This window comes from Eleginops maclovinus, chromosome 7 (genome assembly GCF_036324505.1).
Source record: "Eleginops maclovinus isolate JMC-PN-2008 ecotype Puerto Natales chromosome 7, JC_Emac_rtc_rv5, whole genome shotgun sequence".
Lineage (NCBI taxonomy): Eukaryota > Metazoa > Chordata > Actinopteri > Perciformes > Eleginopidae > Eleginops > Eleginops maclovinus.
In genome coordinates, this window is record NC_086355.1 from 19,971,196 (window position 1) to 19,995,795 (window position 24,600).

The window sequence follows — 24,600 nt, forward strand, 5'->3', positions numbered from 1 at the left end:
TCACAAGAGCTAAATGGTAAATGTCCAATTGTATGAAGGTTGATTCAGCCTTCCTGCAAAATTAGTCAATGTGTTACAGTGTCATTAACACAAAAGTCAAACCACAACAGAGTAGAAATACCAAGCAGACATTCAAGACTTCAAGAACTACATAAAACATCATAGAGACACAGTGCATAAGAAACATCACCAAAGGTAATTAAAATACACTTAAACATAGATATATAGATCAATGGACACTTCCTCATGATCAGTTTCCCAGGTGACCTGAGCATTCTGGATATATTAATTTAGTCACAAATATATTGTCCTTAAACCATGTGGTACTTTATTAACCAACAAAATCAATAGTTTTAGGAACAAAAAGACGTGATCCATTTGTTTGGTGTTAGTGAAGACTCGAGCAGCAGCCAGTGAATCAGCGGCAGACTTCTAATAGATGTTTTACACTGTTACAGTCGTCGAGTCTACTGAAGATAAATGCATTGACGAGTTCCTTGAATCCTGCCAAGAAGAAAGTCCTTTAATCTTTTATATATTCTTAAGTTGATAACAGGCTTACTTTGTAATTATCTTAAGGTGGCAGTTGAAATTAAGTCCATGATCATTATTAGTTTTTTGTCTTGCTCCGTTGTTGGAGGCTTACTGCTGAATTTAAACCAAACATAATACTGCACCTGTTTTGTCTTTGTTTAATTAAAGAGAATTATCTGATTGTAGATGTGTTCAATACATTCACTCTGGTGCTGGTGACCTCTAAGACTTACTGATTGAGTAAAGTGGTGGTTTGCTCTGTTGAATAGCAAGAGAAACCCACAGTAAGTCCGTACAAAAGACAGCTCTCTACTATATGGACTTACAAAAGCCATTTGTACCAGATATATTGTAAATCTAAATTGCATGAACCATATGTAGACGATAGGAAAGCCAAATCGCCAGTTTCCAAATTGTGTCAATCAAGCTGTTGTTAAAACTGAATTACCTTCCCAGTATGCAGTAAATATGGATGTGAAAGATCAAAGTATTTTTTTTTTCTCCAAAGTCAAGCCAATTTGGCTTCAGGCACCACTGAGCATTGTTTATAAGGATTAACCGGGACCCTCCCACAACCATGTGTGCAGTTTTCATAATACATCCACGGGGCCAATGTCTAAATCACAAGCAGCCTAGCTAGAGAAAATTGTCTTTTTGAAAAGAAATAAAAATACTGTTGATGGAATAGAAAATAACAATTTCCATTATTTCTGAGGTACTACTAATTGAAAGGGAACATTGGACACCCTGTCATTTAGTTATTTTCAGCTTCATTCAGACTCCAGTATTTTCAGCTTTTTTCAATCAAAACAAGGAGTTAACAACTCAATTTGAGAACTGATATCATAATAATGAACTTTGTCATTGGCTCTTGCATTATTGTTTAAAAACACATCCACATTTATTTTAGGAAACAGTAAACTCAGATTCAATAATGACCAGAAAGCTTGCAGTTTTCCATTTATGCATTCTGCCTCCGCACAGGAGTGGAAAAAGTTTGATGAGATGAGTCCTTTCCTGTGCCCCCTTCCTGAGTTCCCATGGATTTTTTTTGTCTCTGAATCCTCTCTTGTGAAAGCACTGCTATTATCCCCATGTGGCACGCTGATGAATGCCTTTCAACCCTCGCTCCCATGTTTCTCAGCCACTGATTATCACAGTGTTGAATTAATCAGCCACCTAACAGCAGGAGCCATCATGAGGCCGCTAAGCCTCGTGATGAGCCATTTCAAAATCCTGCAGTATTCCTGCTGGTTTTTTTCTCCAAAAAAACCTCGCTCCTGTGTGGATTCTGGTGTTTGTCTCAAAGTCATCTGATCATTGTTTAAGGCATTTAGACAGCTGCTGTCTAAATGCTCTATAATCCCTGTGTCGGATAAAATAAAGAGATTTTTGAACATTAAAGCATGGAGACACGTCCCAGTAGAGGCACAAAGTACAAATATGAAGCTATAAATTAGCATAATATGGCCTTTAAAAAACTGTCACGTTACTCAAGTTATTTTTTTTAATGACATTTAGCTTACAAATACATTAGCTCCTGTACACTGTGTTTGTCTCATGGTTTGTTCTTCGGTTTTTGTTAAAGGCCCATAAATATGTTGCAAGAACCCCAAAGTGTATGCAATAGCAAGCATTTTAAACTACATATTATACTTAGGTAACATTCTTCTTTAACTGTCACCAAGGATTTTTAATATCTGTTTTCATGGACCACTTATACATTTTTTACACATATTTTTTTGTAATTTCCTTTCCAACAGGGCATCTTCGTGTTCTGCCTGGTGTGGTCAGTGGGCGCCAGCTGTGATGATCCGGGTCGGGTCAAGTTTGACGCCGTGGTCAGGGAGGTACTGAGCGGCCCTTTGAGTGAGGAGACCCGTGCCAGCCACGGCATCCTGGCCACCGCCGAGGCTCCACCCAAACAGCTCACGGTGCCGCTGCCCGCTGAGGAAACAGTCTACCAGTATCGCTTCATTAAAGAGGTACGACTTGTAGTAGAAATTAATTTAGAGCTACAGTCAGTTCTGCCCAATTCTCCATTTGTGAGCATATTTAAATAACTATATACTAAATACTTGTTTAGAATCCTAATAATACAGACGCCACCGTAAGGTTCAGAGGGACGTCATGGACAGCTGGTCCTCTAGCCTGAGGGAGATACACTAGGTGCAGTCTCTTGATGCAGGAATGTGCCAGGCTCTATGCTACCTGCTTAAAGACTAAATGATTCTGAAATCACAATAGCTGACTACAAATAAAGAGTTCCTCCTCTTGATCAGATATCAGGCACTAAACTAAAAGAGAGGCATTCCTGTATTCAATCTTCTTTTTCCTCAGACACTGGAAAAGAAAAAATGCGCATTCGTATCTTTGTCTGACGTTTACATACAGTGGGGAGAACAAGTATTTGATACACTGCCGATTTTGAAGGTTTTCCCACTTACAAAGCATGTAGAAGTCTGTCATTTTTTTCATAGGTACTCTTCAACTGTGAGAGACGGAATCTAAAACAAAACTCCAAAAAATCACATTGTATGATTTTTAAGTTATTAATTTGCATTTTATTGCATGAGATAAGTGTTTGATACATCAGAAAAACAGAACTTAATATTTGGTACAGAAACCTTTGTTTGCAATTACAAAGATCAGACGTTTCCTGTAGTTCTTGACCAGGTTTGCACACACTGCAGCAGCGATTTTGGCCCACCACTCCATTACAGATCTTCTCCAGATCCTTCAGGTTTCGGGGCTGTCACTGGGCAATACGGACTTTCAGCTCCCTCCAAAGATGTTCTATTGGATTCAGGTCTGGAGACTGGCTAGGCCACTCCAGGACCTTGAGATGCTTCTTACGGAGCCACTCCTTAGTTGCCCTGGCTGTGTGTTTCGGGTCGTTGTCATGCTGGAAGACCCAGCCACGACCCATCTTCAATGCTGTTACTGAGGTAAGGAGGTTGTTGGCCAAGATCTCGCGATACATGGCCCCATCCATCCTGCCCTCAATACGGTGCAGTCGTCCTGTCCCCTTTGCAGAAAAGCATCCCCAAAGAATGATGTTTCCACCTCCATGCTTCACGGTTGGGATGGTGTTCTTGGGGTTGTACTCATCCTTCTTCTTCCTCCAAACATGGCGAGTGGAGTTTAGACCAAAAAGCTCTATTTTTGTCTCATCAGACCACATGACCTTCTCCCATTCCTCCTCTGGATCATCCGGATGATCATCAGCAAACTTCAGATGGGCCAGGACATGCGCTGGGGGACCTTGCGTGCGCTGCAGGATTTTAATCCATGACGGCGTAGTGTGTTACTAATGGTTTTCTTTGAGACTGTGGTCCCAGCTCTCTTCAGGTCAGTGAACAGGTACTGCCGTGTAGTTCTGGGCTGATCCCTCACCTTCCTCATGATCATTGATGCCCCATGAGATGAGATCTTGCATGGAGCCCAAGACCGAGGGAGATTGACCGTCATCTTGAACTTCTTCCATTTTCTAATAACTGCGCCAACAGTTGTTGCCTTCTCACCAAGCTGCTTGCCCATTGTCCTGTAGCCCATCCCAGCCTTGTGCAGGTCTACAATTTTATCCCTGTTGTCCTTACACAGCTTTCTGGTCTTGGTCATTGTGGCGAGGTTGGAGTCTGTTTGATTGAGTGTGTGGACAGGTCTCTTTTATAAAGGTAACAAGTTCAAACAGGTGCAGTTAATACAGGTAATGAGTGGAGAACAGGAGGGCTTCTTAAAGAAAAACTAACAGGTCTGTGAGAGCCGGAACTCTTACTGGTTGGTAGATGATCACATACTTATCTCATGCAATAAAATGCAACTTAATTATTTAGAAATCATACAATGTGATTTTCTGATTTTTGTTTTAGATTCCGTCTCTCACAGTTGAAGAGTACCTATGATAAAAAATACAGACATGCTTTGTAAGTGGGAAAACCTGCAAAATCGGCAGTGTATCAAATACTTGTTCTCCCCACTGTATATTATTTTTTTGTTTCTGCATGAATTGGCTGCTTGTATATTCTTATTTTATCATGGAATATATTAAACATAGCATTGTGTTCAAAGCAAAAATAAAAACAATTCTGTGCAGTTCCCCCATATCAAGTAAAATTGAAACATTCTTCTTCTTAGTCTGTTTTCAAAAAAGGTTGTAAAGTCTGACTGCTGCAGGAAAAACAACCTTATAGTAAATCAAATCTTTGTGATATATTTGTTGATCATTCATTTTTTTATTGCAACATTATCAACTTACAATACTCTACAAAATACAAAAATAGAATACAGGTTGCAAAAACGTGTATGTATTCAGTCCCTCTATACTGTGATAATGTTATAGTTATTTTACAATAAATATTATTAATAATCGTGGTTATATTCCATACTACATTGTTTTGGGCGAGATAATTGTTTAAGGTTTTATATTTGGGCGAATATTCTAGCAGCGGTCAATAATTTCTTACAACTTGGTTTTAGGAAAATAGTTGGTATGGTCACTGCCAGGAATTTGATTATTCATATTTTTACAGGTAATTGGTATAATTGGGTCACATAAGATAGGAGTTCCAAGTCATCATAAGTGTTTTTATTGAATGGAAGCACAATGAACGTTAATATCTCAAATGCTGAACCTGTTTTTCTGTCCCTCTCCAGGGTCCGGGCCGGTGGGAGCTGTGGACGGATCAGTTGAAGGCAGCTCCCCCTTTGTGCAAAGACATGCAGTTCAATGAGATCATCGTGCCCACTGAGAACACGGTGCGCTACATGGCACTGATGGAGCTGCTCATCACCCACCAGAAACCCACCATATTCATCGGCCCCACCGGGACTGGCAAGAGTGTCTACATCACAGTGAGTTCATGCATGTAAAACTAAGAAAGCAGTATGTTTGTTTGTGTTGAGCAGAAAGCTCTTCAAATTGAGAATTATGCAGATGCACCACTATCAGCAATAGTTACTTAACATTCATTTTGATAAGTGAACAGATAAATACACCTCTTTAAAAGGAGGTTTCACTCTATACATTGTAGAGTTACAGTGACTTTATTTTAACACGTACTTTGTCATTATTCCCTTATCCTATTATGCTATATTTGAACAATATATTGTAGGGAAATATCTATACAAAACTTGTCTGTGAAGTGTTTTGCTCTAAATACCAAACAGATCCCCCATTGTAGCATGCCTCATCCTCCTCTATTTCAGCCCTGTTCCTGAAGTGCTGATTCTGTGACTGTAGCTTTAAATTTGAGCTAAGCTGAAGCTGGCCACGCCCCTTTGCAGCGTCATGCAGCTCTCTGCTAGACGCTGCCGTGATTAAATCCCATATTATGTTCCAAACCACATCAAGCATTATTTCTGAAACACTTCTCAGTGTTTACCACTAGAACAGAGACATTATATGTATTATATAACAACTCTAAGTCCCTCCTGCAGACATCCTGCTGAACACACAGACACACAGAGGTGCTGCAGAGGGGATTCAGCTCGCGACTGTATATGGGGGACGATAGGTTGGGAAGTGTCACGTGGGCGGGTCGTTGCCAGGAGTTCAATGTAAAGCCTGCCCACATTTCGGTTATTATGTCATAAGGAAAGCAAATCTGGATCAGCTTGTTTGTACCCCCGTTTTTAGATGTGTGGGTAAGGAGGAAAAGAGAGAGGGTTGTATTATCTGACACTTTGAGTCTCCTTACACACCGGGGACACATATTTATGTATAAAAGACAGCAAAAAGGGCATGTTGCATAATAGGGGACCTTTAGGTTGACCAATGTTTCTGCTGTGATAAACGAGGACAACACAACTTTAAATACCTTTCCTTTCTTACTAGGCACATTTTGCAGCCTTTATTGTTTACGTGGACATTTGCTATCTAGCTAGCTGTTAGACCAGCTGGATAGCAGGAAACAATTGAGGGAATGGGAATCAGTCTGCTTGCAACAGAACTGGGATCCATACACCAACATTTTCCTATTGAGCTACCTATGGACAATCACCTCAACCTTTTTTTTTTACTGTTTATTGAGCGAAGTAATTACAGGACAGATGAAAACAAAAATATTGTCATTTATACAGACAAAAGACAATTTCACAAAGCTAGGCCGAAACAAATAACAACATACCAAGGAAGACCAAAGTAAAACGAATAATACAACACAGGTGTGTGTGTGTGTGTGTGTGTGTGTGTGTGTGTGTGTGTGTGTGTGTGTGTGTGTGTGTGTGTGTGTGTGTGTGTGTGTGTGTGTGTGTGTGTGTGTGTGTGTGTGTGTGTGTCGTTATTACCGGTATGCGCCCCTACAGTATTAAGTACATAACAAATGAGCATTGTTGAGTTGCATTCATGTACACACGCTGTGAATCCATTCAGAATTTGGTATTTTCAACCAAAGCCTCCTCTGCTACTATCAGCACCTTTCCGTAGCATGAGTGTAGTCCAGGCCTCATATAGTGTGGAAATCATTTGAAAGCAACACGGCTACTCACCAGGTGTGAAAGGGGCCACCTTGGAGGAATACTGAGCATCCTAGCAGGCCTTCAGCTATTTATATCAAGGATTTACCCCCCCACTCCTTCACTCTGCTTCATTAGTTCATTCATTAGTTTGCTCAAACTTGAGACTCTGGGGTGAATAGAGATCAGCTGCCTTGTTCTCCACTTCCTGCCTGCTCATCCCAAGCCTCCAGCAGCAGACCATGGCTGGAGTTACAGAGCAGACCAAGAGATTATGACATCACCAGCAGTACAGTCAGACATCTTTACACCAGGCTCCTTTACTCGCTGTTGAGGGAGGCAAAGAGAAACCTTGCCACTGGATGATCTAGACCAGGGGTTCTCAGTGAGGGCACCCCCCAGGAGGCATTTAGAGAATACTAATTAACATAATCAATATGTAATATAAATAATAGATACTAAGAATAATAATCATAATAATACAAACAGAATTATAATCAACAATAGAATTCAGGGGATACGATTAGCCTGCATTTTATGTGATGGGGGCGATAAAGTACCTGGATAGTGGATAGGGGGCACTAAAAAAGTTGAGAACCACTGATCTAGACAAAAGGAGGCTGATCAGTGGTGGACTGTAATAATGTACATTTTATTAACTACTGTACAATTTGACATATTAGTTCTTTACTTACATATTTACATTTATGCTAATTCCATCAAATTTTGAGGCAAATATTGCACTTTTAACCTAACTAAATGTGAAATGGCCTTTTAAATGTCCCAGTTATTTATTTGCAAATTCCAATAATACATGAGACACAAACTACGGTCATAGCGGTTGCACAATAGCAAGGTTTGATTCTGCCTGTGAGTTGTTTGGTTGCTGCTGTTAGCATCTGCTGCATCTGGTAAGAACGGTGTGCTCTCACTCTTCCTGTGCCCACCTTTTCCTGTCACCTAAGACCCTATTTGTAAACCCTGTACCGCTAATATACGATATTGCATGATCTAACTAGAGAAATGAATGCTAACGATAAACATAGATGTCTCCTACAAGATGTTTTTACACACACAGTCACACACATACTGTACATAGAAACAGCAGCATAATAAACAACAGATTATCCTACACTGTGTTCTCCTTTTTCTGCTCTTATAAAAGTGAAGGCCGTTTGCCATAAGGGCATTTTATCCAATGAATATTCATAAAATCCTATTAAGCATCAAAGTAAAATGCCCTTTTGTAAACCCAAATCAGAAAATAAATTGACACGCAGAACATTATTTAAGATTCTGTCCTCAGAGGGCAACTAATTCCCCACTTCATTACAAAGTCACTTTCAGGGATTAGAACTGCGATCCAGTTCTGATTTAATGAAATACACACTAAATGCCACATTTAATTAGATTACAAAGCTTATCACAACCATTTGCCAGGATCACTCTGTAAATTATCATTTAATGTGTACTCTACCTGAACAGGCTCTTTGGCATGGTAATTCAGAATAGAGTGTGAAAATACTTATAAATAAATAGATTTTCCACAGCATTAGCATTTAGCTCAAGTGAAAGCTGTACTATGAGATCTGATGATAAGCTACAATATGTTTATATTTCCAACTTCTTATTCCTCAGGACTTTCTCTTGAACCAGCTGACGAAGGATGTCTACAGCCCATTATTCATCAACTTCTCAGCCCAGACCACAGCGGCACAGACACAAAACATTATAATGTCCAAGCTGGACAAGCGGCGCAAAGGAGTATATGGCCCCCCGTTGGGGAAGAAAATGGTAAACCCCCGTTATTATGTTCATATGACGTCTTATGTTGGTTATGCCTTCTTCAATTTTTAATCATATCACTAAATGGGTCACTAAATTTGTGACATTTTAAAAGATTTGCAGTCCTTTTGTCCATTTGTAAATCTTTTTTTTTTGTACATTAGCCGATGCTTTTATCCAAAGCAACTCTACACACTTCAATATTGTAGTTGGCTTCATGCCTAGCAATTATGGGTTAACATCTTGCCCAAGAGCACATCGACATATTGACTACAAGGTCAAACCACTGACCCTCTGATTTGTAGACGTCCATTTACCCACTCAGCCACATGCGCCAAACTGCCTCTAAACAACAAACATTGTGCTTTCTCTGTAAGTAATCATATCCCAAATATCCTAATATTATATATGACCATCAGGTGATATTTGTGGATGATGTGAACATGCCGGCCCGGGAGGTTTACGGTGCCCAGCCCCCCGTGGAGCTGCTTCGCCAGTGGCTGGACCACTGGAACTGGTACGACCTGAGGGACTGCTCCATGATCCACCTGGTGGATATCCAGGTCATCTGCGCTATGGGACCCCCAGGTGAGTAAGAATATACAGTGGTGCAGTGATGACATATTTCTGTAGGCTGTAGGCTCTCACGACAAAAAGCGATGATATTTTTCCACCACCACTTAGCTAAAGGCGGTTAGCTAAAGGCGGCTAATGTTTGGCTTGGTGGCGTTTAGTCGTCTCACGTGGTCACTTGTTAGCAGGTGGTAATCATGTCAAATTGAAGTTGCAGTCATTTTTCAGTGGGGTATGAACTGAAGCTTTTTATGTCGTAGAACAAAATTTAAATAGGTTCTACTGTAGACCTTTTTTCGGGCATCTAATGAACAACCCATTAAAAAAATATTGACTTCAAATAGAGCTAACCGGAAGTCGCATAATGCTCACTCAGTTCTGATTTTTTTAGGACTCATTTCTTCACCATTCTATTGTCACATCAATGATATCAAAGCCCTAGATTGACAGAAGGTGACAAAAGGCATTCATTCTAGTGATCTTTTTTTCTTCTCTAAAGTGCTGCTGAAGGGCTGTGGAGTCAGTGTCACTAACCACTGGCTGCTGCTCTGTGCAGCCCCTCACTGCCTTGAGGTGTTTACAAGTGTTTACCACTTCCACCTCTGCAACTACTAGTGTAAACACAAAGCATCCATGTCAGCTGAGGCAGCTGGCTGCGACAGCTGCAAGAGAGAGCAAGGGAGGGGATGGGGGGGCCACACTCGGGTGCCCTCAAAGCTTCGGTCTCTGCTGCGGTTTATAGTTGTCTTTCATTTTCTTACAGCTGTGGGGAACACTGAACCCACACCAGGGAAACAATGAAGGAGGCTCCTTTTGTATTTAACCCTTATTTTAAATCATATAGCACCTTTTCACCATCATGATAGTAAGGATTTAACTTTGACCCTTGCTGTATTAATGATATTAGTTAGCTACAATGATCTATCAATGTGCCGGTGTAAACTTGTGTATCTGCAACATCACCAGACCATAGCTAGTAGGAACAAATGTCTGTAAATGCTCCTCAAACATTCCTTAAGACACCCTCAGACATACACCTAGTTTACTGTAAGTCCAGATAAACATGCAGAAATGTTGAATATGGTTACCTGAATATTATAACATTATTTAGAGCATGAGGGAAAAACGTTTTTGGGGTTCATTCGCTGATCCACCATTAAGATGGTCAGTGGTTCCATCCCCAACGCCTTCAGCAAGATACTTTGCCCCAAATTGTTCAGTATATCAATCAGTGTGGTTGGTATATCAGTCTCAATAAGAGCATCAGCTAATTGTACATTTCATGTAATATACAGTATTGTCATGTAGTCTTTATTGCAGTGTTAAACTGAAATAACAGTATTATTCTAAAACAAATATCAAGTAGAACATTCGTAGCTTTACCTTAAATTGTTTTGGCAAATTGTCTTGAGCCAAAAGTCACCCTAAAGGAAAAAAAAGGTTAACACATACTCATCAGATGTGTTATCTTTTTCAGTGAAGTTGTTGTTTTTTCGCCCTGCTTGTTCAGGCGGAGGGAGGAACCCCATCACGCCGCGCTACCTGCGCCACTTCAACATGCTTACCATTAATGATTTTGATGAGAAGACCATGTATACAATCTTCTCCAGGATCTCAGACTGGCATTTCACCATACGGTAACTACGCACAGTAGCTTGCTTGATTTCTAAGGTCATTTTCCCCAAATGTTCCCCAATGTTTAGGGATATTCAGAATCCACTTAGCTGCTCTAACGCCTCGTGGGCTTCAACCCAAAACTGTTTGAAGTCCTTAGGTAGTGTTTCTGGGTCTAATAATGACTTACCGTAAATCATTTGGCCTACAGTAAGGAGGATAAATGTAAGATATCCAACAATTATTTATCATTTGTTAGTTTTTCTCATTAATTAGGTGATTAAAGGGCTTTTACTCCTCACTTACTGCTACAGCGTTACCCGTAGAGAGCAAAATTAATCAAATGTGTTAGAATGGATTAAAAGCAACCTAATCTCTCCTGCAAACAGAAGTATCACTTGCATTTTAACAATGTTCTTGCCTTTCTGGCGACACATTATTGAATCCATTGATTTAAAGATAAAAAACATTGATCTTATAAACTTCATGTATTCATTTATTTGATTGAATTCTAACTCTTACATCTACAGGTTTGCTTTCCCCAAGCTGTTCGCAGACCTGACCTCTCAGATTGTTAGGAGCACCATGTCAGTGTACCAAGAGGCGACCAAGAACCTGCTCCCAACGCCCACAAAGTCCCACTACCTGTTCAACCTGCGCGATGTCTCCCGGGTCATCCAGGGCATCTGCCTGTCGCGTCCAGAGAGTGCAGATAACCCCAGCGTCATAAAACGCCTCTGGGTGCATGAGGTAACAGAGTGGGGAACAGCTGACAGCACCTTAAACATGTAAATAAGATAGAAAATAATGAAAATACAAATAGTATAAATATATTTTGCTGTAGTCAAGCTTAGTCGGCCTGTTACGGTTTGTTCAGAACAAATGCAAAGCAGGTTTTTCTCGAATACATACAAAGACAAAGAGAAATATGCACCTGACAAATCAAATTAAAGTCAGCAGCGGTGTCCAAACTACCTTCCTGGGGCCAAATGCGGCCCGTTGACCATTTGTTTTCATGACTTAATAAAAACTCACTTTTCAAATAAATTAAATAAATTAAAGATGACATTTTTTTCCTGCAAATCTTAGTTGATAAAAAAAAAACGTATTTGCATATCAGGGTTGAAGTACCCTTCATATTTCCTCTTATTATAAGCAATTGGAAGCTACTGTTTTAAGGAATGAGTGCTTACATTTTTTGTAATTAAATAAATGAAACCCTACGGAGAGCTACATCCCAGCTCTCCGTAGGGTTTCATTTATTTAAGCTTTTTTTTTTTTTTCTTAAAGCATATTCAAGAATCAAGCATAATTGACCTACATTTGATTGATTTAGTAACTTGTGAGGCAAAATACCTCACCTCTACTGATTGGCCCAGCCCTTAGTATGTTTTTCTGTATGTGAACCTCAATGAAGAAAGTGTGGACCCCCTGCTCTAAAGCCTACCAGAACTGAGATTCTCCTGACGTCACACACAATCAGAACTAGTGGACCAAAATTGTTGTCGCTGTCCTTATTATTTTAAAGTTATCAACCCCGGACTGGTAGCTGGTAGTGTAGTTACTTTGGTCATAGCTGGTTAAAAAAATACAATTTGGTAAGTATGTGGTATCTATGGAGGTGAGCTGGAGTAAGAGCGAATATTTGTGTTTGGAATTACTCCAAAAGAGATCTAGCGGCCAATTTGGCGCAATTTAGTAGTGTTTGGTCTGAACACACTGGTATTCCTTTGACATTTTCTGTGTTGCCATCCCTCTAAACCTTTCCCTGCTTATCATTCTCTCTTCCCTCGTTGATCCTCAGGTGCTGAGGGTTTACTACGATCGTCTGGTCCACGACTCGGATCGCTCCTGGCTTGTAGGCCACTTACAGGAGGTGTCTCAGAGCCACATGAAGGAAAACTTCCACCAGCTCTTCCAGCACCTCGACCAGGATCAGGACGGAAAGGTCACAGAGGACGACCTGCGCAGCCTCATGTTCTGCGACTTTCACGACCCTAAGGGAGACGACCGCAACTACCGCGAGGTGAACAACCTGGACCAGCTGGGACAGGTGGTGGAGTCACACCTGGAGGAGTACAACAACATCAGCAAAGCGCCCATGAATCTGGTGCTGTTCCGCTTTGCCATCGAACATGTGTGCCGCATCTCTCGCATCCTGAAGCAGCCGAGCGGCCACGCCCTTTTGGTGGGCGTGGGCGGGAGCGGGCGGCAGTCTCTCACGCGGTTGGCTGCCCACATGGCAGAGGCCGAACTTTTCCAGGTGGAGATTTCCAAGACCTACGGAACCACGGAATGGCACGACGACCTGAAGCTCATTATGATGAAGTCCACACAGGGGGACGCTCACGGCGTTTTCCTCTTCACCGACACTCAAATCAAAAGGGAGTCATTCCTGGAGGACATCGGCAACCTGCTCAACACTGGGGAGGTAAAGGGGATGGATGGTTGATTTAATTTAACGATGACAAAAGATCAAAGAAATAAGTATGGATGTATGCAGTGGTGGAATATCACTAAGTACATTTACTCAAATACTGTAGTTATTTAAATCAACATTTGAGGTTAAGTTATGTAGGAATATGTTGTACTTTTTAATCTTCTACATGGATTTTACAGCTTTTATCACAAGCTCTTATATGTAGTTATATTATTCGCACATAATATACATCAACTGAGAATGTATTATATATGATTAAAGGTTAAGCTACTCAGCAGCAAATAAGGTAATTAATATAAACACCACCAATAATGCATCAATGACTTTAGTACAATTCTTTGATATACATATTTTTCTGAAATATGCCAAAATGCATAATGAGTACTTTTACTTTTGGGACAAGTATATGTTGATGCCATAACATTTGGAGTGTGGAACAGCTGACAGCTCCTTAAACATGTAAATAAGATAGAAATGAATGACAATACAAATAGTAGAAATACATATTGCTGTAGTCAAGCTTAGACTGCTTGTTACGGTGGTTCAGAACAAATGCAAAGTCGATTATTTTATATTATTTTGATGCTATTACTTTTTGTATTGAGTATAATTTTGAACCATGCATATTTTACTTGTGATTGAGTATTTTTAATCTGTAGTATCGTTACTTTGAGTGATGGATAAATACATCGTTAGACAAATAGAGTATATGTCGATACAGCTCTGGAAAACATTAAGAGACCACTCCAAATGTTTCTTAAATCTTTATGTTTACATGTATGGCAGCCATTCCAGTTTCTGTTGAATTCCAACATGGATAAATATTGTCAGTAGTTTATAGAAAACAATAAAAAAGGAATCATTTAACTCAAAGATATACCTAGTAATAATATAACCGGAGGAACTGATAATGCTGAAGTGGTCTCTTAATTTTTTCCGCGGCTGTAGAATAGTGATGCAGAGAGAAGTGGTGTTCTATTTTAAGGCCTATACGCACACACAGACCCCTCTGTTCTCTTTTCCAGGTGCCTAACCTGTTTGCCGTTGACGAGAAGCAGGAAATCTGTGAGCGAATGCGCGTGTTGGACCGCCAGCGAGAGCGCGACAAGCAGACAGACGGCAGCCCCCTGTCTCTGTTCAACATGTTTGTAGAGCGCTGTCGCACGCAGCTGCATGTGGTGCTGGCCATGAGTCCCATCGGAGACGCCTTCAGGAACCGGCTGAGACGTTTCCCCGCCCTCATCAACTGCTGCACCATTAACTGGTTCCAGGTGTGTTCAGGCATGATACCATTAAAGAGATGATATGCAGCGTTTGACTCAAAATAGGTACAGATTTAGTTGTTGTGACGTTGCTAGAAAACTATAGCAAAAATACGTTGCTACTGTTGGCAGTTTAGCTAACTTCCTTGCTTATCAGACCTGGCCAGAGGATGCCCTGCAGGCAGTGGCTTGTCGCTTCCTGGAGGATGTGGAGATGACAGATGAGTCCCGAGAAGGCTGCATCAACATGTGCAAGAGCTTCCACACCTCGACCATAGACCTCTCCCACCGCTTCATGAACGAATTGCAGCGCCACAACTATGTCACCCCAACCTCATACCTGGAGCTCATTTCCACCTTCAAGGCTCTGCTGAAGACCAAAAGAGCGTGAGTTTAAGATTGACTGTGTGCTCTTTGATTTTTACTGTTCTAAGATAAATTGAAAGGCTTCTTTACAAAAAAGAACAGGATTCTTTCAGAAGACACCTTTTTAATTTGACTTCAAGTTAAATGTTATTTGTTGTTATTTATCCTTTTTTTCCCCAGTCTTTATAATACTCACAAAGTTATGTGTGGCTCTGTCTATGGTCTGATAGTGGGGCTAGTATTGTTTAAGTCTGTGAAGCACTTCGTTTTATCCTTTTATATAATATAATAAGTGCTTTATAAGTTATCTAATACATTGTCTCTAATCTAAGATATTTTCCTTCTCTCCCATATCTGCCAAGTGAGGTGATGAAGCTGAAACGTCGCTATGAGGTGGGCCTGGAGAAGTTGGAGTCGGCTGCGGATCAGGTGGCCACCATGCAGGTGGAGCTGGAGGCTCTACAGCCGCAGCTGCGCGTGGCCAGCAAGGAGGTGGATGAGATGATGGTGGTGATCGAACACGAGTCTGTGGAGGTGGCGGAGACGGAGAAGGTGGTGAAAGTGGACGAGGCCGTGGCCAACGAGCAAGCCATGGCGGCAAAAGCCATCAAGGACGACTGCGATGCTGACCTGGGTGTAGCAATGCCCATCCTGGAGTCTGCGCTTTCTGCCCTGAACACTCTCACCAATCAGGTTATCAGAGTTATAACCTTTGGAACTGCATTATTAAAGTTAAAACCACTCACAAATACTCATAATGCTTTGTAAAGCATATACTTGACCCTATATTGACTTATAGGATGACAAATCACAATCCTTCATAATTGCTGGTCACTCACAGACGTTTCCTTTGCCTGTTCATAGTGTATTATAATGGCCATAACTGTAAAACATTGTTATCTTTTTATAACAGGTGATGATCACTGTTATTTTGTGACTCTTATTAGTCAGTGTTTGCTTCTAAATTTAGAAAGGAATTGCAAATATGTTTGACTTTACCTAAAGCAGTGACCCTTTACTGTATGGTTACTGATAATCCCTTTATGATGCTTTATAAGTAAGGGGTAATTTCGGCAAGGCGGTCAAGACTCCCCTGCTTCCCAACTCTGGATCAGCCTGAAAGGTGTTCTTTTCCCCATATTGACCAACTCGCTGCGCAATACCCCACCTATTATACGGCCAGATACTAAGCAAACTAACGACTAGACTCCCAGTATAAATTGAAATTATTTTATTAACTCAAAAATGATCGTATTTCTTCCACAAATAAATTCCATGGTGCACCATCGGCTGGAACTGCGACAACAACTTTACGACAGCACTGATGGAGGTTTCCTGTAACTTTTCAAGGCTGTTCACAGTTTCTGATCCGTTAACAAGTCTTTAAACCCTACAGAGCCCATCCCATGTTCCTGTCAGGGTTTACTTCCTGTCTGTCTTCTTCTGGTGATTTATCTGACGTCCAGCGCTCCGTCTTTTAACCTCCTTTCCTTTCTGTTTCTTGATCCTCCTTAGCAACTGTCATTATAGTCCTTGACAGCAGTCTATACAACTGTATGTCTGTCACATGTTCTGTATTAACCAATCAGAATTGAGCATTCAACGAAGCTGTGTAATAAAACATGATAATATGTTATTAGCCATTATTTAATGTTCAATTTAGAACAAATGTGCTAATAGCAAGTATGTTTTACTCAACCTAAAGCAAGCCAGTGACCACTTAATGTATAGTTACTTCCCTATATGATGCTTTATCACAGTGATTATAATGCATTATAAAAAGATGGTCTTATTTTACAACATGGAAATTATAATACTCTTTGATCATTGCAAGAAAAATGCCAATGAGTCACCAGCAATCATGCGTTGTTATTATTATTATTATTATTATTATTGTTATTATTATTATTATTATTATTATTATACTCGGCTTTACAAGTTGTGATGAATGTTTCATAATTATTGCTATTGGGAATTATGAATAATTATATATATATATTATTTATTTGTTTATTCCACACATGGCAGTTATTTTAAAACAAAACATGTACACTTAACACAAATTGTATAGCACATGGTGGAAAGGAGCAGGGAGAAGGATATCTTATTCAACGTGCCCCTTCTTAAAATAAAATAACAAAACGATGAAATATCCATAACAAAAAAAGTAAAATAAAAAAGCAGTCTTCTGTCAGACACAGTTGCTTACAAATACCTACAGAAACACTTAACCAGAACTCACTCAAACGTCTGCTTCATTAGTTACATCTTACATCTGAATCAAATGCCAGGCGTACTGGAGTAGAATAATAAAGAGGACACGTTTTGCTTTTATCTACAGGATATCACAGTGGTGAAGTCCATGAAGAGCCCACCCCCAGCTGTCAAACTGGTGATGGAGGCCATCTGCATTCTAAAAGGCATCAAGCCAGACCGCGTACCGGACCCCTCGGGCTCTGGGAAAAAAGTGGAGGACTTTTGGGGCCCGGCCAAAAAGCTCCTGGGAGACATGAAGTTTCTCCAAAGCCTCCACGAATACGACAAGGACAACATCCCACCCAATTTCATCGCCATCATACGCAACAAGTACATCAGCAACCCAGACTTTGTGCCGGAGAAGATTCGAACTGCGTCCACTGCAGCTGAAGGCCTGTGCAAGTGGGTCTGTGCCATGGACAAGTATGAAATGTAAGTGATGCTCTTCTCAGTCGATGCACACACACAGAGCTTTAGAGTGCATTCCATCCGTCTAAGCGAGGAACATGAAGCTGGGTTATTTGTAATCACACCGGAATAATCATTTTTTAAATCCTGAGCAAGTAAACAATATATTTGTGAAGTGATTCATATGACAAGCCAAATCAAGGGGCAGATCATTTAGAGGGAAATGTTCACATCATTATTGTTCCGACAGTGTAAACATGATCCACAATTGTTAAGACATTACAGGCACGAAGACAATTCAAAGTGCTTTCCATTAGCAGTGAGACATAATAATTAAAAAATAAATCAATTAAACAAGAAGTACTTAAAAATAGACAATGGGTGACGCAAGAAGTGCAGAAGTGTAATGATAAGTCTCAGTTTGATGACTTCTGAAACAGCAGCAGTAAAAAAAAAAAGGTTTTTCACCTTCATTTGAAAGAACTCTGGGTTTGGGCAGCAGCGCCCCCTGTTACCAGGTTTAGACAAAACCCTGTGTCACATGAACTGCAGCTAAAGGTATTCATGTAAACCCAATGTAGGCTAGCTAGGTTGCGTTTTTTTCTCTAAAGAAGAAGATTTAGTGATTACCAAGAAGAAATTTGCATTACACACTTAGGTTTGAAATACACTATGTGCACATATGACCTATACAAATGCTTTAATGGAGAGGTGTTAGAGCCAGGGGGCTGCCATAGTCAGGCGCGTTCACACTCACTGTACTTGGTCTGACCGACAACCCTCTGGTTTCAAAAGCCACTGTTGGTTTAAATACATGTCTATAGAACTAGAATCTCAAGTTAATGTTTGCTTATTGCATCATCCTTCAGGGTGGCCAAGGTGGTGGCTCCCAAGAAGGAGAAGCTGGCGCAGGCTGAGGGGGAGCTGCATGTGGCCATGACCAGCCTCCAAAAAAAACAGGCTGCTCTCAAAGAAGTCCAAGATAAACTCACAAAGCTTCAGGAGACGCTGGAGGCTAACAAAAACAAGAAAGCTGAACTGGAGAATCAGGTTTTGTGCTTTTCCCATTTCTTAATTTTATTCTTCATGGTTTAACATTGTGCTCAAAAGGTAAACAAATCTAGCTATGGAATGGAAAAAGAATAAGTGTAACTACAGTGCCCAATAAAAGTCAGGCCAGGCAGAAAAAATGACTCTCAACCCATACAGGTCACTGACTTCCTCCCCCTTCCCGGATGTCCTGCAGGTGGATCTGTGCAGTAAGAAGCTGGAGCGAGCCGAGCAGCTTATTGGAGGCCTGGGAGGAGAGAAGTCCCGCTGGAGCGAAATGGCCTTCAATCTGGGAGAGCTCTACAACAACCTGACCGGGGACATCCTGATCTCAGCCGGCATCGTGGCGTACCTGGGAGCCTTCACCTCCAGCTACAGACAGGTGAGCTGTCGGAGCAGGGGGGGCATACTCAGAACTGTAAGAATGTATTACTCCTTCTACTTCAAGCTCTGCACCTATATAGAACTTTTAATTAGTCCTTTCTGTGTCACTGTGAAAGAGTAGCAGACACATGGGAATTTTACACTCAAATTTTTCCCCTTAAGGGAATTTCTACTATTGTAACATTTTTAGTCTTGAGTTTTAAACTACTAGTGGTGCTCATTTAAACTCTGTTGTTCTGAACAATTTTTTATTTATTTTACATTTAGATTTAGTATTCAAAGTTAACATTAAGGTTCAGATAAACCTTTTTGATTTAAGTGTAACATTAAGGCTCTTCAAAATGTAGATTTGGAAATAACAATTCGATTGAAAGTTAACTTTTACATTTAATACACTGCCCGACACTCACTCTAATATTCATTGGACCACCTTTAGCTTTGATTACGGCACGCATTCGCTGGGGCATCGTTTCCACAAGCTTCTGCAATATCACAACATTTATTTCTCTCCAGAGTTGCTTTAATTTTTCGCCAAGATCTTGTACTGATGACGGGAGATTCAGACCACTGCACAAAGTCTTCTCCAGCACTTCCCAAAGATTCTCAATCGGGTTCAGGTCTGGACTCTGCGGTGGCCAATCCATGTGTGAAAATCATGTCTCATGCTCCCTGAACCACCCTTTCATAATTTGAACCCGATGGATCCTGGCATTGTCATCTTGGAACATGCCCGTGCCATCAGGGTAGAAAAAATCCATTGATGGAATAAGCTGGTCATTCAGTATATTCAGGTAGTCAGCTGACCTTATTCTTTGGGCACATAACATTGCTGAACCTAGACCAGACCAACTGCAGCAACCCCAGATCATAGCACTGCCCCCACAGGCTTGTGACCTTTTTTTGGCCGGGCAGTGTATATACATGTAGATTAAAAATGATATTTTATATTTAAATTTGGATTTAACATTTATAATGAGATTCAACATTTAGATGTACCATTTAAACAACACATTTCTTTGTTTTAAAAGCAAACAAATCCTTATAACATGTTGTTTTACATGAATTTCTTCAGCAAATGTGAAAAAAGTAAGGTACATTTAAGGAAAGCTAGGTAAATGTGAGGAAAATTAGTTATGTGTTTCAAATGTAACCTGACATCTATCACAGACACGTCTCAAACACTGAGACACCCTTTTAGTGGGTCATAAGTGATGATTGAGAAGAATCACTCTTACTGTATATGAATCTATATATTGTTCTTAGGAAATCCAGCCCTTTCTGTCTTTAATATACTCATTACAACCTAAACCAGTAAAATCAAAAGCTTGAGAGCAGCTTGGAGGGAAGTGATCCCTCTGAAAGGCACTTTTTTTTCAGTAGATGTTTAAAGGTCGTCTTGTATACCTTTTTTAAAGCTAGAAAGTGAACAAGTAATCATTTATGTGCACAGAATTGTTCGCTAGCAAATGCTCTCATTTGCTTGCAGGTTGGTATTTTATTCAGCCCATGTAGTAAAGAGAAAATGAAGTCATTACCGGTGAATGTACTCCTCTGCAGGATCAGACGGAGGAGTGGATGAGTCTTTGCAAGAGCAGAGAGATCCCCTGCTCCCCCAACATGTCCCTGATGAACTCTCTGGGCGATCCAGTGAAGATCAGAGCCTGGACCATCGCTGGCCTCCCATCAGACAGCTTCTCCATAGACAACGGGATCATCATCTCGTGAGTTTCAAAGACCCGCTTTATTCTGACATATCATTCTCTCTAGAGGAAATAAGCATCAATGTTGACTTCAGAGTATAACGCACCAACTACAGAGGCACCCGATCTGATTAATATCGACCAACAGGCAGCCATTGTTGAAGCAACGTGTATTTTATATTTTCTCTAAAAAATCTCAGTTTGGGATTAATGAAGTACCTCTTATTTTATGTAATCTTATTTTGGCTTCACAATAAAGCTTCACATTGCAGTACAAAATAAACTTGTGCTTGATTTGAATGACAGAAAGGTCTGAACAAGATCTGTCCAGCGTCTAAAAACACATAATGACATAAACACAGAAAACTGACTTTCAAATGCACTCTACATAGAAGCATAGAAGCATTTTAGAGGCATGAAACCTCTGATTTTGCAGCTGATACAGAGGTAAAGCAATGATTTATTTTCCAAAACCCAAAGGGTCTCCGCTAATCTTTATCTTTATGGAGATTTCTGGTTTCTATTTGTTTTTGGTATTTATATGTCACTCACTCACTGTGCATGAGAAACAAAGCTCTGGAAAAAAATAAGAGACCACTCCACATTTTTCTTAATTATTTACCTCTACATGTATGGCAGCCAGTCCAGCATCTGTTGAATTCCAACAACATTTTCAGTAATTTATAGAATACAATAAAAAATCCTTTAACTCAAAGACATACCTATAAATAATAAAACAAATAAAAATGATAACGCTGAATTCGAACCAGGGTCCTCCTTGCCCCAGCATATGGGTCACGGGCTCTTCCAACTAAGCTATATGTCGGCCCCTCAACATTCCCAACTGTAAATCCTTCTGCCTTTATACAAAAAGAAAAAAGACACCACTGTATTTTACAACTTTGCAGTAAAATAGTCAGAGCAGCTTTACAAAAAAATCAAAAAGTCACAAAGCATCTGCTTGACTGTGTAAATGAAGCAGCAACATAGATTTTGAATCACAATACTATGGCCCCTGGTGTGCCACCTGACTGTGAGCTGTCTGACTGTGCCTCTCTACATCTCAATTCATGTCCTCCTACACACCCCCTGCTGTTTTGATGTCTCCTGGTTAACAGTTACATGATCTCTCACTCTGACAAGGCAGCACCACATGATCATCAATGGTTTTCTTGTGTTTCTGTGTGTAGAAACGCCAGGCGGTGGCCCCTGATGATTGATCCCCAGGGTCAGGCAAACAAGTGGGTGAAAAACATGGAGAAGGCCAACAGTCTGCATATCATTAAACTGAGTGATGCTGACTTTGTACGCACTCTGGAGAACTGCATCCAGTTTGGCACGCCAGGTTAGTCTGTCTGTCTGTGTGTGTGTGTGTGTGTGTGTGTGTGTGTGTGTGTGTGTGTGTGTGTGTGTGTGTGTGTGTGTGTGTGTGTGTGTGTGTGTGTGTGTGTGTGTGTGTGTGTGTGTGTGTGTGTGTGTGTGTGTGTGTGTGTGTGTGTGTGTGTGTATTTATTCCACAGTCTGAAAATACTCTATTACAAGTAAAAGTCTTTGGGATTTTAGCCTTTTTTGACCATTTACATGCAACTTATAAAACACTGTATGAAAGGGAAAACCCATAAAAGGCCCCTTTAACAGAGCTGTGCGTTATGTTTTATCAGTAACAAATATATATTGAAATGCTTTGTTATTATTTATTATGTGGAGCCAATTTTGGATACTTTGTGTACTACTGAGTAAATGAGTCCAAATATCATGGAAACACATTATGTTATTAATCTAAAATGTAACTAAAAACTAGACTTTCATATAAATGTAGTGAAGTCAAATCATTTAGAATAGAAGTATAAAGAAAATATAATTACTTTTAAAAAATGATACAGAAGTGCAATACTTGAGGAAATGTGCTTAGTTACATCCCATCAGTGAGTCTGTGTGCGTTTGTCTCACACACTTGGTTGCAGTTCCTGCTTCCGCCTGCTGAGGTCTCCCTTCACCACAGGGACTTTTTATTGCTGTGGAAAGATTGTTTTTCTTCTTTGTTCTCTGTTCTGCAGAGGAGGAATTAATATAAACCGTATTTCTGAGTGAGATCTTCCAATGGACTTTTATCCAGGCCTGCTGCACCATCAGTATAATGAACTACTGTAAATCATACACAAGTGCAGGGGAAATAAATCTCTGCAGTACCATTTTTCAGGGTCATATTCAGATGTTAGTGCAGTAGAACTATCGTTTTGCTGGTTATTCCAGTGTCTGTTTACTCATTTGTCTTGTCTTATCGTAGAATTTGTAAGGGGTTTGAGAAGGGAACCGACAGAGACAGCTATACAACCATTAAAAAGACATCTAAATAATGACCGAACTCACCAGCCACTGGGTCTTTGCTTACTGTCAGTATGCAAGGCTAACAGTTCAGAGAGTCGCTGGTCCTTGCAGGGAGCCAAATAGTCCCCAGAGGCTACAGTTCCACGCTCTCTTACTTCACAGTTCCATGGTTTCTTGCTGTTTGTATTGCAGCCTACACATTTTTTTGCTAGAAGTCTCTATTTTAGCTCTGTGAACCAATGTTTTCTTGCCAAATATCTTAATAGGCTCGACTCCTTCTTATTAAATGCTAGAAAGTACTGATTAATCTGCTGAAATATTAACAATCTGGATGAGATGTACCAGGACAAGAAACGCTCCAAAGCAATTTGGAGAAATTTAGAACGTTTGGAGAGAAAGTTCAGCTGTCACTGGCTGTGAAAATAACTGTGTTGTTACCTTGGGCATAACATCTATTATAGATGGGTTAATGTTCTTAACATGAGAACAGCATTATCGTACTTAATGTGAACATACATTATGATTTCATGGGGATAAGGCATTTAGAACTGGTAATGTCTTACTTGCTTCACTGATTGCTTGGTGCCTCTGATTGTGCATGTGGTGCACAGTGGTTGAGGGTTTCAAAGAAGCAGGAAGATATTCGCGACTGAAAGAAGTGAGACATGCAAAAGACACAACAATAATAATTATAAGGTTGTATTTGGGAAAAGTCCTAATTTGATACATCATGAGCTGACCTGATGCTCAATGTAAGGCTTGGAAAGGTCTCCTTTAGGTTAGATTAGATCAAATTAGATTAGAATATATATACTTTATTGTTCCTAAATTGTGAAATTCTTTGTTACAGCAGCAACAACATATTGCATATGAGTTAACATGATAATAATTTAAAATGTATATTACAATAAACAGTGAATACAAACACATCCACAGTGTCTCAATAGTCTCAATATCAGACTTAAAATAAGATACAAAGCTGGAATTTGCAGCAGCTAGGCGATGTGAGGACCCGTGTCCACATCCCAGGGCTTTTTTATTCTTCCTATGACAACGATATGTACATAACGTATCAAAGCCTTTGTAAGACTGATTAGCAAGAATTTTAGCCTCTGTTTATGCTAATATACAGCTCTGGAGATTAAGAGACCACTGCAGCATTATCAGTTACTCTGGTTTTACTATTTATAGATATATCTTTGGATTAAATGATTTTTTATTGTATTCTATAAACTACTGACAACCTTTCTCTCTGTTGAAATTCAACAACACTGGAATGGCTGCCATACATAAAGATTTAAGAACAATTTGGAGTAGTGTCTTTTTCACTGTAAGCACCAACCAGAAGATTTTGCTCTCACACTTTGTCTGAATGAGCGTGTCACCGCTCTATGTGACATTAATATATTAACAGAGGATGGCGATAAAAGTCACACACTCACTG

General features: G+C 40.2%; 1 protein-coding gene across 1 annotated transcript in view; it reads left to right on the plus strand.

Annotated features, from left to right (window-relative positions):
* The window catches only part of dnah7 (dynein, axonemal, heavy chain 7), a 112,244-nt gene that overhangs the window by 54,031 nt on the left and 33,613 nt on the right, over nt 1–24,600 (plus strand). Inside the window, exons 35-49 of the mRNA XM_063888022.1 lie at nt 2,298–2,519; nt 5,191–5,388; nt 8,629–8,784; nt 9,195–9,363; nt 10,859–10,985; nt 11,493–11,712; nt 12,767–13,393; nt 14,428–14,673; nt 14,822–15,051; nt 15,393–15,723; nt 17,372–17,718; nt 18,564–18,744; nt 18,941–19,126; nt 20,686–20,849; nt 22,019–22,173. Coding sequence (XP_063744092.1) covers nt 2,298–2,519; nt 5,191–5,388; nt 8,629–8,784; nt 9,195–9,363; nt 10,859–10,985; nt 11,493–11,712; nt 12,767–13,393; nt 14,428–14,673; nt 14,822–15,051; nt 15,393–15,723; nt 17,372–17,718; nt 18,564–18,744; nt 18,941–19,126; nt 20,686–20,849; nt 22,019–22,173 — 3,559 coding nt within the window. The remainder of the gene's footprint in view (nt 1–2,297; nt 2,520–5,190; nt 5,389–8,628; nt 8,785–9,194; nt 9,364–10,858; nt 10,986–11,492; nt 11,713–12,766; nt 13,394–14,427; nt 14,674–14,821; nt 15,052–15,392; nt 15,724–17,371; nt 17,719–18,563; nt 18,745–18,940; nt 19,127–20,685; nt 20,850–22,018; nt 22,174–24,600) is intronic.